This window comes from Gopherus evgoodei, chromosome 4 (genome assembly GCF_007399415.2).
Source record: "Gopherus evgoodei ecotype Sinaloan lineage chromosome 4, rGopEvg1_v1.p, whole genome shotgun sequence".
Taxonomy (NCBI): domain Eukaryota; kingdom Metazoa; phylum Chordata; order Testudines; family Testudinidae; genus Gopherus; species Gopherus evgoodei.
The window spans coordinates 30738035-30751331 of NC_044325.1; the positions used below are offsets into that span (position 1 = coordinate 30738035).

The window sequence follows — 13297 nt, forward strand, 5'->3', positions numbered from 1 at the left end:
TGGACCTACTCTTTTAAGACAGGCTTCAATTTAACATAGGAAGATTAGTGAAGAACTTTCATGAACTGTTTAGCATATGAAGTGAGCCCCTTGCTAAAGGTCATGACATCTCTTTTGCACCCATTTTGAAAGAATGGAGACTTTTCTTTCCATTACTTTCACTTTGACTTTTAATTTGGTCATTGGCCATTCAAACTTTACATTGTTGGTGTGTAACTTGGAGGTAGGGGGGATTGGTGAGAATTACATGGTGGAAGAAACTTGAAACCATTTGGCTATATCCATGACCTCTTCATCTGGAACCCAGAAGCAAAGTATTTTCAATTAAAAAAAGAAAAATTGTCACTGACTTTATTGTTTCTTTTCACTTTCTTGACTAGAAAGAAGCTCACTACTGGACTCCAAAATGAAAGCAGGGATTTGCCTTCTTCTCTTATGTGAAGTGTGCACTGAATTAAGCACATCTCTTGGCAAGCCTGGAAATCAAAAGAAAGATGAAGAGAAGAGTTGCTTGCCGAATCAGGAGATTGCATATAGCACTACAGATCAACTTCTGCATAGAAGCACGGCAGAGTCATTTGCCAAGCAAGTCCCTCTAGAGTTCACTCTTTACAACCTCACTGAAAAGAACATGGATTTTGGATTCAATCTCTACAGGAAAATATCACTGAAGCATGACAATAACGTGTTCTTCTCCCCGCTCTCTGTGTCATTTGTGATGGCTGTCTTCATGCTCGCGGCTGAAGGGGAAACCTACAAGCAAATCGCTCGTGGTACAAACCTCCATCTTTTTCAGGACAAAGAGAATTTTCATCCGTTGCCAGCTTTGTTTAAACAATTGAATAAGAACATCACAGCGAATGAAGAGCTTGTTCTGCAGAGAGGTAGTTTTTCTTTTATTCAAAAAAATTTCAGACTCAAGGAGCCTTTCCTTAATCTATCCAAGCAGTACTTTGATATGGAATTCTTAAGTGTGGATTTTCACAATTCCACCCACGCAAAAAATGTCATAAATCAGAATATTAACAAGAAGACCAAAGGAAAAATCCCAAAGCTTTTTGAAGAACTTGACCAGCATGCTAAACTGGTTTTCGTGGATTACGTTCTCTTTAAAGGTAACTATTGATTTTATACTGTAAGACCATCATTTATAAAAAGACAACAGGCAAGACTCTGTTCTCAGTTACTTTAGTGAAGCTCCAGAAAAACTTGACTAGGATAAATGTTGCTACTCTAGATTTGTAACTGAGCTCAAGATATGATGCAGAACATTTGTGCATCAGGCAAGTCAAGTGAACCTGTCGATGCTACTGAGTTCACTACAAACTGGATCTGTACATATGTCATATACCTATTATACTTGAGTTAGTAATTCAGATACAGTGATTGTGGCTGGGAGCTTCTCCTTTGGGGAAAAGCATTTTCAAAGATACAGTATTTCCCCATTGTCTCCCATTAGATTTCATTTTTTTAATTAATTTTTTTAAACTGTAAATGATTTGAATGGTACTGAGAAGGGCCTTGAATGCTGCAGAGCTCCATTCTCAGAACAGTTAGAACACAGACAGAAGCAGTGAAAACTTCCTCTCAGTACCATGTTAACTTGTCATAACCCTTCTCTGAAGGGTCCATCTTGAGGGCCAAGAAGGTTGTTCAACCTCGCTTTAATCCCTGGGTTCCCTGCCAATCAGAAATATAATTGACATATAAATAGCCAGTTGGGACAATGCCAAAGGGAGGTTTCTAGATTTAGTTGGGCCTTGGATCTGGTGCTGTTTTCAGTGACATGGACAGAGAAAAGGAGGTGTGGCCAGTATAATGTCTCTATGCTGTCCCAATCCGCAGGAGTAGTTTCAGCCACTTTGGGTCATGAGAAACTATTTAACTCTCACTTGTGCCAGGGGACAAGTGCTGTACTTAGTGGTCCCAGGATCATGAGAGTGAATGAAAAGCCTCTGGCTCAGTGTACACTCTCTCTCTAGGACAGCAGCATACAGGGAGTTCTCTCCTTCTGAAGAAAGAAAACAGATGCAAACTTAAAAGTAAAACAAAACAAAGAAGACCAAACAGAATGTTCCATGGTGGAAGTTCAGAGATTTCTGCTGCCTGGTATGGGAGCTCATCTTCCAATAGCTCAGAGCAAGGCATATTTTCCTTGAGATGAGGGAACAGCTGAGCAGCAGCAGTAAAATAGGGTAAAAGGAGATTTCCCAAGAGTTCAATGTTATTGTACTGACAGCTTAGTAGCACTCATTGGGACGTAGTCTGAGTCTGGTGTGTAATTCTGTTTCCTTTATTTGAAGAAGAATGCTAGTTAAGATGTAATGCAGCCCACCCAAGACACAGAGATAATAAGTGGATTGGCTAGACTTACATGTGAGTAGAGATACCCTGATAATTTACTAATGAGTGAGATATTAAAAAAACCTAGACAGAGTAACAACACTGGGACATTGAGTTTTGGGAAAAGATGGTTAGAAGCAACCTGTTACTAAAAGAAATGCAGTGGCGAGAAAGCCTGAAAAAGTGCTATGATTTACACCAGACTCCAAAAATGGCAAGGTCAGGCTTTGATTGCTTTCTAGCAGTAGCAAATTCAGCACCATGAATTAAATTCTTTAAGTTAATTAACCAGTGCAGAGCATGGCACATAGGTATAATATATCTATGAGACAAGTACTGTTTACGGCAGCCAATGCTTCCACATGGACAACAAAGCTAATCCCAAGTAGAGAATCGTGTAGTAGTCTAGCCTTGAGGTAACAAAATCATGACCATAAGAATAAAAGAATGGCCATACTGGGTCAGACTAAAGGTCCAGGTAGCCCAGTATCCTGTCTTCCAAAGTAGCCAATGCCAGGTGCCCCAGAAGGAATGAACAGAACAGGTAATCATCAAGTGATCCATCCCGTCGCCCATAATCATGATAAGCTCTGCCTTTTGAAAAGAAAATATTTTTTCAAGTATAAAGGTGAAAGAACATGTGAGTAGAGATGACTCCAAATAAGACTCAGATTGACAACCTCTAAAATATAAGCCTGCAGATGCCTTCATGACTTCTTCCAATTCCCCATCAATAATCAGCCATCTTTTATCAACAGGCATCACTTGTGTCTTATTTTGACTGAACCCATCCCAGCTGGATTTCATCCAGATCCGTTTCTCTGCCAGAAATTGAGATAGGAAAGAAATGGAAAGGAAATGGTAGAAAGGAAATGCAAGCCTTAGTATCATCAACATATATGGTGTCCGGTCATAGCACTCACAAGGGAGGCAGCCTACTGTTGATACTCCATGTATGGAGGAATCACTTTTAAAAGAGAGTACTGAATAGGTGGAACAGACTTCTAGTGGAGGTGGCAGAGTCAAGTAGCATTTCTGCAAAAAATGGATGATTATATGGTACTCAGTAAAATAAAGGAATATTTAGTAGTTTGGAGCCTGGGGGTAATTGACCACCTGGACAAAGGGACAATGAGGAAAATACCTCCTTAACCTAGGTCTATTTTGTGTGGTTTTGTCCTCCTTTGCTGTAAAAAGTTTTGAAGTATGTAGGCTAAAGATATCATAGTTGTCATCTAGCCATCCTATGCACAAAGGGCCCCAAATCCTACATGACTGTATAGCAATGGATACAACTGGACAATATTTTTAAGAACATCAGAACTGTTACCATGAGAAAGTGTGAGTGTGAATAATTATTTTCTTTCTTTCTTTTCTAAGGCAAATGGCTGCAACCATTTAATACAAGGTTCACAGAACTGGATACTTTCCATATAGACAAGTATAGGAACATACAGGTTCCCATGATGTTTAAATCAGACAAGGTTGCCTCAACTTCAGATAAGAACTTAGGATGCATTGTGCTAAAACTTCCCTACAGAGGGAGTGCACATATGCTTATTGCCATGCCGGAAAAGGAGGGAGATTACGCTTCACTTGAAGACCACATAACAGCAGAGCTTGTGGAATCGTGGCTTAGAAACATGAAGACCAGGTATAGCTTCACACTGACATCCTGATGATACTAACATATTTCGTATTTACTGAGGTAAAAGAAACCCACTTATGTGCTGGTTTCTCTGTGGAGTGGCATCCTGGAGTCTTTCCACATCCCCCAAAACAGAACCTTTGTGCATAAGAGTGTTGTAGGGCTCTCACCTGAAGCCTTCATTTAAAACTAACTTATCTCCTCTATACCACTAAGAAATGTACATCTCACAAAGCACAGTCCAGCCTTTCCAAGCCCAAAGACTAGGCCATAACTGTGGTCTTCAGTTTGGCACTTCCAGCCTGGATAACCAGTGTGTGCAGCTTACTCATGAGGGGATTTCCTACTTGGGCAATGAAGCATAAATACAAATATATTAAATAGGTTGAGCTATAAAAATGTAAAAATAAATTAATCTCTTCATATGAAATGTGATTAAGTAGGTGACACACTTTCTCCTGGTTCAAGATTGAATTAATCAATGTCTCATCATAGAAGTGGGGATACTGTGCTGCAGGAAACTAGAGGTTCTGACCCCTTGTGGCCCTGACATTTTTCATAAGAGAAAAAGAATTAGCCCTGCTGTCTTTCCCAAGTTGTTACGCAGGGATTTACATTCTGCCTAGCTAGATTCCCCTACATTTCAACTATTCTTCACTTCCTGCCCTAAACTGTTGTGTAGCATGTTGTGCGCTGCTGAATTCGATCCCAGAGCTGGTTGCATTTCAATATTAGTTGAAGTGACCATTATATATCTCTTGTCTGCCTCATACAAGTGAGAGACAAGGTGGGTGAGGTAATATCTTTTACCGGACCAAGTCCTGTTGGTGAGAGAGACAAGCTTTTAAGAGCTTCACAGAGCTCTTCTTCAGGTATCAAGCACTTGGAGGCAAACATGGGACTCAAACAGAACTTCCCTCCCCCTGAAAAGGTCAGTTTGAGTCCCATGTTTACCTCCAAGTGCTTGAGACCGAAAGAAGAGCTCCGTGTATCTCAAAAGCTTGTCTCTCCCACCAACAGAAGTCGGCCCAATAAGATATTACCTTAACCACCCTGTGTCTCTCGTATCCTGGGAGCAACATGGCTACCCCAGCTCTGCATCACACAAGTGAGGAAGTTGCACTACTTTTTATAGAACATTTTTAGATCCTCTGATGAAAGGTTAATGAAGTGCAAAATATTACTGAATGACCCTTCTAATAATAATTACTAAGTATATTCTAGGATAATGAGACAAGCAAAATTCATGGAGAAAAATCAAGCCTGTGATAAGGACATTTTTCTTGTTCCAAAATTAGGACTTTTTCAGTTTTTTCACTATATTACCAGTATTTATGTTTGTTACAGAAAAATGGACATTTTCTTCCCAAAGTTCAAATTAGACCAGAAATACCAGATGCATGAACTGCTTCATGCTCTGAGAATTCAAAACCTGTTCACAAGGAAGGCAGACCTGAGTCAACTTACAGATCAAAGATTTGTAAAAGTATCAAAGGTAAGACTTACAAGCTGCTCCTTGTTATTTATTTTTTGTATTGTATTAGTGCCTAGAGGGCCCAGCCAAAATCAGGACCTGGTTGTGCTACATATTGTACAAATACATTGTGAGAAACAGTTCCTGCTTCAAAGTGCTTAGAAAAGATCAGGTGACTTGCTGAAGGTCTCAGAACAGAGCCAGGAATAGAACCCAGGATGCCTTACTCTCACTCCATTAAGAGCAGGGCTGGCTCCAGGCACCAGAGCAGCAAGCAAGTGCTTGGGGCGGCCAACGGAGAGGGGCAGCATGGCCGGCTCTTCGGCGGGCAATTCAGCGGTGGGTCCCTCACTCCCTCTCGGAGCGAAGGACCAGCTGCCGAAGACTGAAGTGGTGGCGGTAGTGCCGCAGATCGCAATTGCGGATTTTTTTCTTTTTTTACTTTTTGCTGCTTGGGGCGGGAAAAACTCTGGAACTGGCCCTGATTAAGAGCCACATTTTGACTTCTCTTGCACAAATCTGCAGGGGAAAGCAGTGGGAAACGGAAGTTTGGAGTATAGCTGGGCATCATCTTTTACATTAAACATTTTTTCAGCAAAATGTACAGATTTGGTGACACTAAAACTTTCACAAATTTGTGTCAACTCCACCAAATTGTTCTAGTTAAAAATAATCAGAAAAATATCAAAACAGTTTGCTTCATCATTTTCAAAAGAAAGCGTTTATGTTTTTCAGTTCAAAACAATTTTTAGTTTCAAAATTTCCTGTAATGGTACTAAAGACTCAGAAGCTTTTAAAAATGGTGAAAATTGAAAAAAGGGTTGTTTAGACCCAAAACAAAATTTTCTTTTGGCTTTGTGCCTCACCAAATTTTCATTCTCAAGTTGATCCAAAACAGGTTTTTTCCTTTTTATTTTTTGGAATTGCTAGCAAACTGACAAGTCTATTATTTGCCCAGCTCTGGTTGAGACTTCCCCCACCTCTTCTGTACATCTGTGCAGAGAACCACCATAATCCAGCACCATCCAGCTGTAAGAGACATGCCAAAAAGGACAAAACATGAACATAGCCCTACCCAGGGCCGGCTCCAGGCCATAGCGCGCCAAGCCGCGTGCTTGGGGCGGCATGTCGTGGGGGGTGCTCTGCCGATTGCCGAGAGGGTGGCAGGTGGCTCCGGTGGACCTCCAGTGTGCCTGCAGAGGGTCCACTGGTCCTGCAGCTATGGTGGACCTCCCGCAGGTGTCCCTGCAGAGGGTCCGCTGGTCCCGCGGCTCCCGTGGACCTCCTGCAGGCGTGCCAGCGGATGCTCCACCGGAGCCACGGGACCCACGGACCCTCTGCAGGGACGCCTGCGGGAGGTCCACCAGAGCTGCAGGACCGGTGAGTGGCAGAACGCCCCCTGCGGCGTGCCGCCGTGCTTGGGGCGGCGAAATGGCTAGAGCCAGCCCTGGCCCTACCCCATTCCATACCAAATAAACCACTGTGGTTCTCATATGTTGCACCCTTTTAAACGGCATAGTAGTTGCCTTGTCAAATATATAAATGTAAAAGTATTTAAACTATGATAGCTTTGTACACTGGCCTTAATCAAAAGGTTATTTCATATAATACAGAAGATAAAAATACAGAAGATAAAAGAGCAGACATTTAATGTGTGTAAATCAAATTGAGAATCTGCAGCATACTCTTCCCATTGCGCAGATACCAGGAGAAATTGTATAATCCAGAATTAGTTGGTTAATAATTTTATTATAAAACAATCTAATTTTAATAGCATCTGTTAACTGATTTTAAAAGCAATTAATGCGCCAGCTGGCATAGGGCCATTGCAGTATTACTAAATGTTACTATGCGAGTTACATTAGTTCATAAACGGATTTAGGACTTGAACACAGTCATCAGAGTTTGATATTGGTGACGTTAACACCTTCAATTGTCTTTATGTCCTAGACCGTAAACTAACCATGAAGTGTGCAGACACGGGCTTAAGAACTGAGGACTTAGCTAGATGCATACACTACAGAAATAAAGGGGAAAGGATCAGACCCTGCAGTGTATTGAGTGTCCTTAATTCCCAGTGATTTTGGTGGGAGTCGAGGAAAAACTTGTTAACTATAAGGATAGTTAAGGACTGAAACAGGTTAAAAAGGGAAGTTGTGGAATATCCGCCATTGGCAGTTTTTGAGAACAGGTTAGACAAATACCTGTCGGGGATGGTCTAGGTATACTTAATTGTACTTCAGCATGGAGGAATGCACTAAATGACTTCTTGGTGACTTTTGATCTCCCTTCGGGTCCTATGTTTCTATGATTTTATAAACACTTTCAGAATGCACAATATTTAAGCAAGTAAAGCCTTTCAATATTTGTGACTAACTATACTTAACAAGCTAATTAAAGAAACAAACACCCGGAACCACTAATAGACATTTGCCTGTGTATTTAATCATGAAACGTAGGATGTAGGGTCAGCAGAAGTAGGAACTGAAGGCTCATTCTATACATTGTTAGCTAAATCTGAAGACTGTAAAACAGATTTTGTGATCTGGCCAATCTGGGCTATGCATGGATTTGGGTTATGGAAAAGAGTGGCTAGGAAAAGAGGCTTGAAGATCAAATGTTCAGCCTTCATTTTTTTTTATAAGAAAGTTACCCTGCCAAATTATGCATACAGAAATTGTATAACTGTTTCTAGAAATGTATCGAGGAAGCTTCTAAGGCTCTGATCCTGCAACTGATAGTGTTCAGATGGACTATGGCAGCTGTGCAATCACACTGGAGCCAATGAGGCTCTGCGTGAGTGCAGCCATCAACTGCAAGATCAGAACCTCACTATGACCCTCAATCCCTGGGTCTGTATGACAGAGGCCTGCCACACATTAGGCGTTTGGAACTTTGACCACCGTTCTCCACATAAGTCTCATTTTTGGTGTTTATACTATTGTTCTCTTTGTGTTATTAGATTATCCAAAGAGCAGTAATTGAAGTGGATGAGAAAGGAACTGAAGCAGCAGCTGTTAGTGGATCAGAAATTACTGCATACTCAATGCCTCCTACCATTAAAGTGAACCGGCCATTCCTCTTTATGATTTATGAAGAAACTTTCAAAACATTGCTGTTCATGGGAAGAGTGGTTAATCCTACAGAACTGTAAATGAAGAACATAGTTTCTAGTATAAGTTTTTTTTATTTTCTTGAAACTATTACACTGCATTAGTTAGAACTGAAAACTTGCTAGATATGAAAACAGATTCATTTCATATCTCAAATCATCAGCATGTCCTACTAAATTATTTTTGTTAATGCCCAAGCGGCAAGATTATCTAGTTGAGGCAATAATTGTGACAAAATAGAGATTTGTTCAAAAGCTGCATGTTATTTTATATATTTCCTAAACTACACCTTCTGACAGCCATGTAACGGCAGGCTTAAGATTACCTATTGTATACTATAAGAATCAGTTCAAATATTTTACTCGAGTTAAACTAGATATTTCTGCATATGTGCAAATTCAATAAAATGTTTGAGTTAGAAGATGCTAATTTCTGTTTAATTTTGTGTTTAATTCCCCATTGTACAACAGAACCACCATTTTGCACATTTCACATTCACAGAAAAAATAGTTTCTTACAGAAAAATCATCAAAATGTAAACAAAAAATTTAAAGTGTATTTTAAAAATGCGGACAATATTTACTTATGCTCCAATAGGCTATACTATCATCTCCAAAATAACATCTTCTAGAGCTACCATCATTAAAAGTCGCAAAAGCATGAACTTGAAAGTCCCAAATTCAACATTTTCATGATAGAATTCAGATATATTTTATTTAGAGATAAACCTGAACGGAAACCTTGGATCCAAACATCCCAAAACATTTAGAAAGTTCACATCTAAACACTGCAGTTTGGCCTACTTTCTAACAATAATCTCTACTGCAATGAGAAGAATTAAGGGCCTGCTCCCACGGTCATCAGTGGAAATTTTGCCATTTACTTCACTGGGAGCAGGGTCAAATTTTAAGCATTGGCTCTATAGGCACTGTTCTTGAGAACTGTATTTACTTCTTATGGTGGAGAAATAGCAAGCCTATAATTAAGGTTACATCGGGGTTTTCAGTTCAGTGAGCTTATTCAGTTTTATCAAATGCATCTTAGCTTCTCAGGGCACACATAAGTAGTCTAATAAAAGCACATTAAACTGGCCTTCTTACAAGCAATACAATATTTCCAAAAGATAACTTCAACAACAGCTGGGAAAGTTGACTCTTTCAGCTCTGTGCTGCACCACCAAAACTGAGTCCCTGCTGAAGTACATTGCCATATTGTATCACCTAGAAACTATGGTAATGTGCACATTATAAATTGATTAATCTAAAAGTCTTCTACATAACTAGTAAACAAGTTAGATTGCTGCCTGTAGTAAGAGACAGCAAGCTTCAGTAAGGGACAATAACTCCATTCACAGACTAGAGATACTGAAATAGTGAAAGGAAAAGACGTTTTAAAATGTGTATTTCTGAGGGCTCAATGCAAAACAAGAAGCCCAGTGATTTCAATGGGATTAGTCAAGGAAGAAAGGACAGCAGTATCTCACCTTCAACTAGTACATTTTAGTTATATAATTACACCCTACCTGTGTGTGCGTAGAGCCATATATGGCTCTTAGGATTGCTTCATAGAGCTCTCATGAAGTTAACAGATCCAAGTGGAACTCTTCTTCTACTTCATGTGGTCTTCCGGAAAGCTGCCCGAAGTACAACTGAGGCGTTTCCAAGATTACTCAGCTACTATGATGAAGGGAGCCATAAAAGTACCTACACAGATGTAAACAGACAGATTCATCCACAGACAGGCAGGCAGACACAGACAGGTGGATACACAAGGCCAGGAAGAGGGGATGGTGAAGGGGAGAGACATAGAGGGAAAACACTATCTTCCTGCCAAAGAGCAGCAATGTCGATGAAAGGAGAGAGGGAAGAACATAGCCACCAGTCAGGGAAAGCCACATAATAATCATGGCTCAACCATCTTCTGATATTGCTTCGTGATGTTTGTGTTGTTGTTACCACTACCACAATGTTGATCAGAGTGGAAAACTCAGAACAGACTTTTCAAAAAGGATATGTAATTTACAAGAGCCTAATTCAGACATCAGAACAAATACTGCAGACTTGAACCAATCATAGAGCAAAGAAATGTAGGGCTGGATTGGACCTCGACAAGTCATCAAGTCCAGCCCTCTGCACTGGGGCAGAATCAAGTAAAACTGGACCATCCCTAATGTGTGTTTGTCCAACATATTCTTAAAACCTCCAGTGATGGGGATTCCACAACGTCACTTGGAAACTGATTCCGGTGCCTAACTATCCTTATAGTTAGAAAGTTTTCCTAATCTCTAACCAAATGTCCCTTTGCTGCAGATTAAAACCATTACTTCCTGTCTTACTTCAATGGATATGGAGAACAATTATCACAGTCCTCTTTATAACAGCCCTTAATATATTTGAGTTCATATCCAGTGCCCCCTCAGTCTTCTTTTCTCAAGACTAACTATGTCCACTTTTTTTAACCTTTCCTCACAGGTCAGGTTTTCTAAACCTTTTATTGTTTTTGTTGCTCTCCTCTGAATTCTCCCTCGTTTGTCCACATCTTTCCTAAGGTTTGGTGCCCACAACTTGACACAGGACTCCAGCTGACGCCCCACCATACTTTATGTCCACAGAGTCCAAACAATGCCAGTGAATTTAAAAAAAAAAGTGACTAGGTTCACTAAAATTCAAATATACTACGAGGAGCTAATGAATCTAGACATTACATGACAACACATTGCAAGCTGCTAATGCACATCTTCACTGTAGAGCAATAAAACTGACTTCAGTGTCATTTAAAATAAATAACTTCTATCGTTAAATGCTTTTATTTCTCTTCAATTATAAAATAAACATTGCAAAAAATAACTCTTTTTTCCAGAAACATGCAAGTACTGCATTATCCTAAGTTTTATTTTGAGTAAATTAATCATTCATTATTTCACATGGTAAAAACTAACCACACACACATGCATTCACAAATTAGATCATCTTTATCATACACCAATAGATTTAAAAAACAGATATTTTCTGATATCAATATAGTTATGCTGATTGCATTTTGAAATAGAGAAGCTGACAATAGCTTCATACAATATCTCTCAAGTATTGGCATAAATAGAAGTTTTTAAATAGAACTGCATGTTTTTCACAGGCAAATTTTGATAGAAACATTAATACAAACAAATGTTGACAAAGCTAAAGCATGATAGCTTGGAATAAAAGTTAATTAAAAACTAGATTCATCATTTTAAAATTATTAGGTAAAGAGAAAATACAATCTGAAATACTAAAAATGAAACAATGTATTTATACAACAAAATTGTCCTATGAAACAAAAGAAATAATTCTGATATTGTTTGGAGGTATTTGCTCTTAACATTTTTGGAAAACTTGTAAAGGATTTGTATAAACTTGAGTTAGTGCTTGTAGTGATACCACATCCCAATTCATAGCACAATCTTATTTCAGTTTATGCTTCAAGACAGCTTCTTAGTGGTACTTCTGGATTTTATTTTAAACTGAGTTTGAAGAGTCCTTAAAAGGTGAAATTAATTTCTCGGTTAATCCTATATACAGAACAATTTCAGCTATTTTTTTCTTCCATAACAAATGGATGTCAGGAACGGCTAAAACCCTAAATAAGTACATTTAAGTAGGACACTTGCATCCTAAATCCAAGAATCTGAACTACAGAGGCATAATTGAAGAACAAAAACCCTATCTCTTTAGCTGCAGCAGTTAAAGCACATAGCTAAAGTTACATTTCATTAACACTTCACTACGACATTGGAATTCTGCAACCATTACATTATTTATACGGAGTTATTTTACAACTTAGGAATTTGCTTAAAAGATAGGTTTTAACACTGCAAGATGCACTAAGTCTCTCCTGTCCAGTCATCAGATTCCCCAGCTGTAGCTCCAACCTTTGTTATCACAAAATCACTTTGCCTCCAGCAGTCTTTGGTGTGCTTCCTTTTCTGTCTGATGATCTAAGAGTTTGATTTTCTGTTTTTTCTTTATACAAAAGAAGAAACATATGTAAAAATTATTGTTGATACATTCAAGCATTCGGTAACATCTTCATACTAAAGTGCCATTATATGATGCATATCTGATAAGCAGGAGCTACTTGGAAACACATCTTACAAAAAAAAGTCAATTTACTCATAATTTAGGATATATTTCATAGTGAGGGAGTACTTTTTAAGTAAGTCTGCTCCAGAAGGCTTAAGTTAGGTTGGTAAAATTTGTAACACACCTAGGGAATGATATAGCTAGTGGTTAAAGATCTCCCGGGTTTTATTTCTGGTTCTGCCACTGATTTCAACATGTGAATCGGGCAAGTCACAACTTATCAGTTCCTTTGTTTACTCATCTGTAAAATACTACTTGCCAACTTCATAAAAGTGTTGTGAGGCTCAATTCATCAATACATATAAAGCACAGAGATCTTTGGAAGAGCAACATTTAATTTCAGAGCTCTGTGCAAGCACTGATTCTTGGTACCCCATCATATCAAAATGCATTTCTCTCTATCAAAGATATATTTAGGACATTCTAATATATAGACACCAACATATTCACTTACCCCATTTCATTAGAGGGGAAACAGGACCCAAACCAACTCTGATTGCCATTGATTTTAATACTGCCATTAACTACAAATGGGAGTAGGATAACATTAATTAGAAAAAGACAGTTACTCACCTTTGTAACTGTTGTTCTTCGAGATGTG

At 39.0% G+C, this 13297-nt stretch overlaps 2 protein-coding genes across 4 annotated transcripts in view; one reads left to right on the forward strand and one right to left on the reverse strand.

The window, feature by feature from the left end:
• Positions 1 to 406: 406 nt before the first annotated feature.
• Positions 407 to 8619, forward strand: SERPINA10 (serpin family A member 10). Its single transcript, XM_030562294.1, has 4 exons — positions 407 to 1115; positions 3724 to 3997; positions 5339 to 5486; positions 8428 to 8619. Exons 1-4 carry the CDS (start codon positions 407 to 409, stop codon positions 8617 to 8619), a joined length of 1323 nt encoding a protein of 440 aa, XP_030418154.1.
• A 2778-nt stretch (positions 8620 to 11397) lies between these two features.
• PPP4R4 (protein phosphatase 4 regulatory subunit 4) overlaps positions 11398 to 13297 on the reverse strand; it is a 115795-nt gene continuing 113895 nt past the window's right edge. For all 3 annotated transcript variants that reach the window (XM_030558847.1, XM_030558850.1, XM_030558848.1), the window contains one exon: positions 11398 to 12576. In XM_030558847.1, coding sequence (XP_030414707.1) covers positions 12552 to 12576 — 25 coding nt within the window. In that variant the 3' untranslated portion in view covers positions 11398 to 12551. The remainder of the gene's footprint in view (positions 12577 to 13297) is intronic.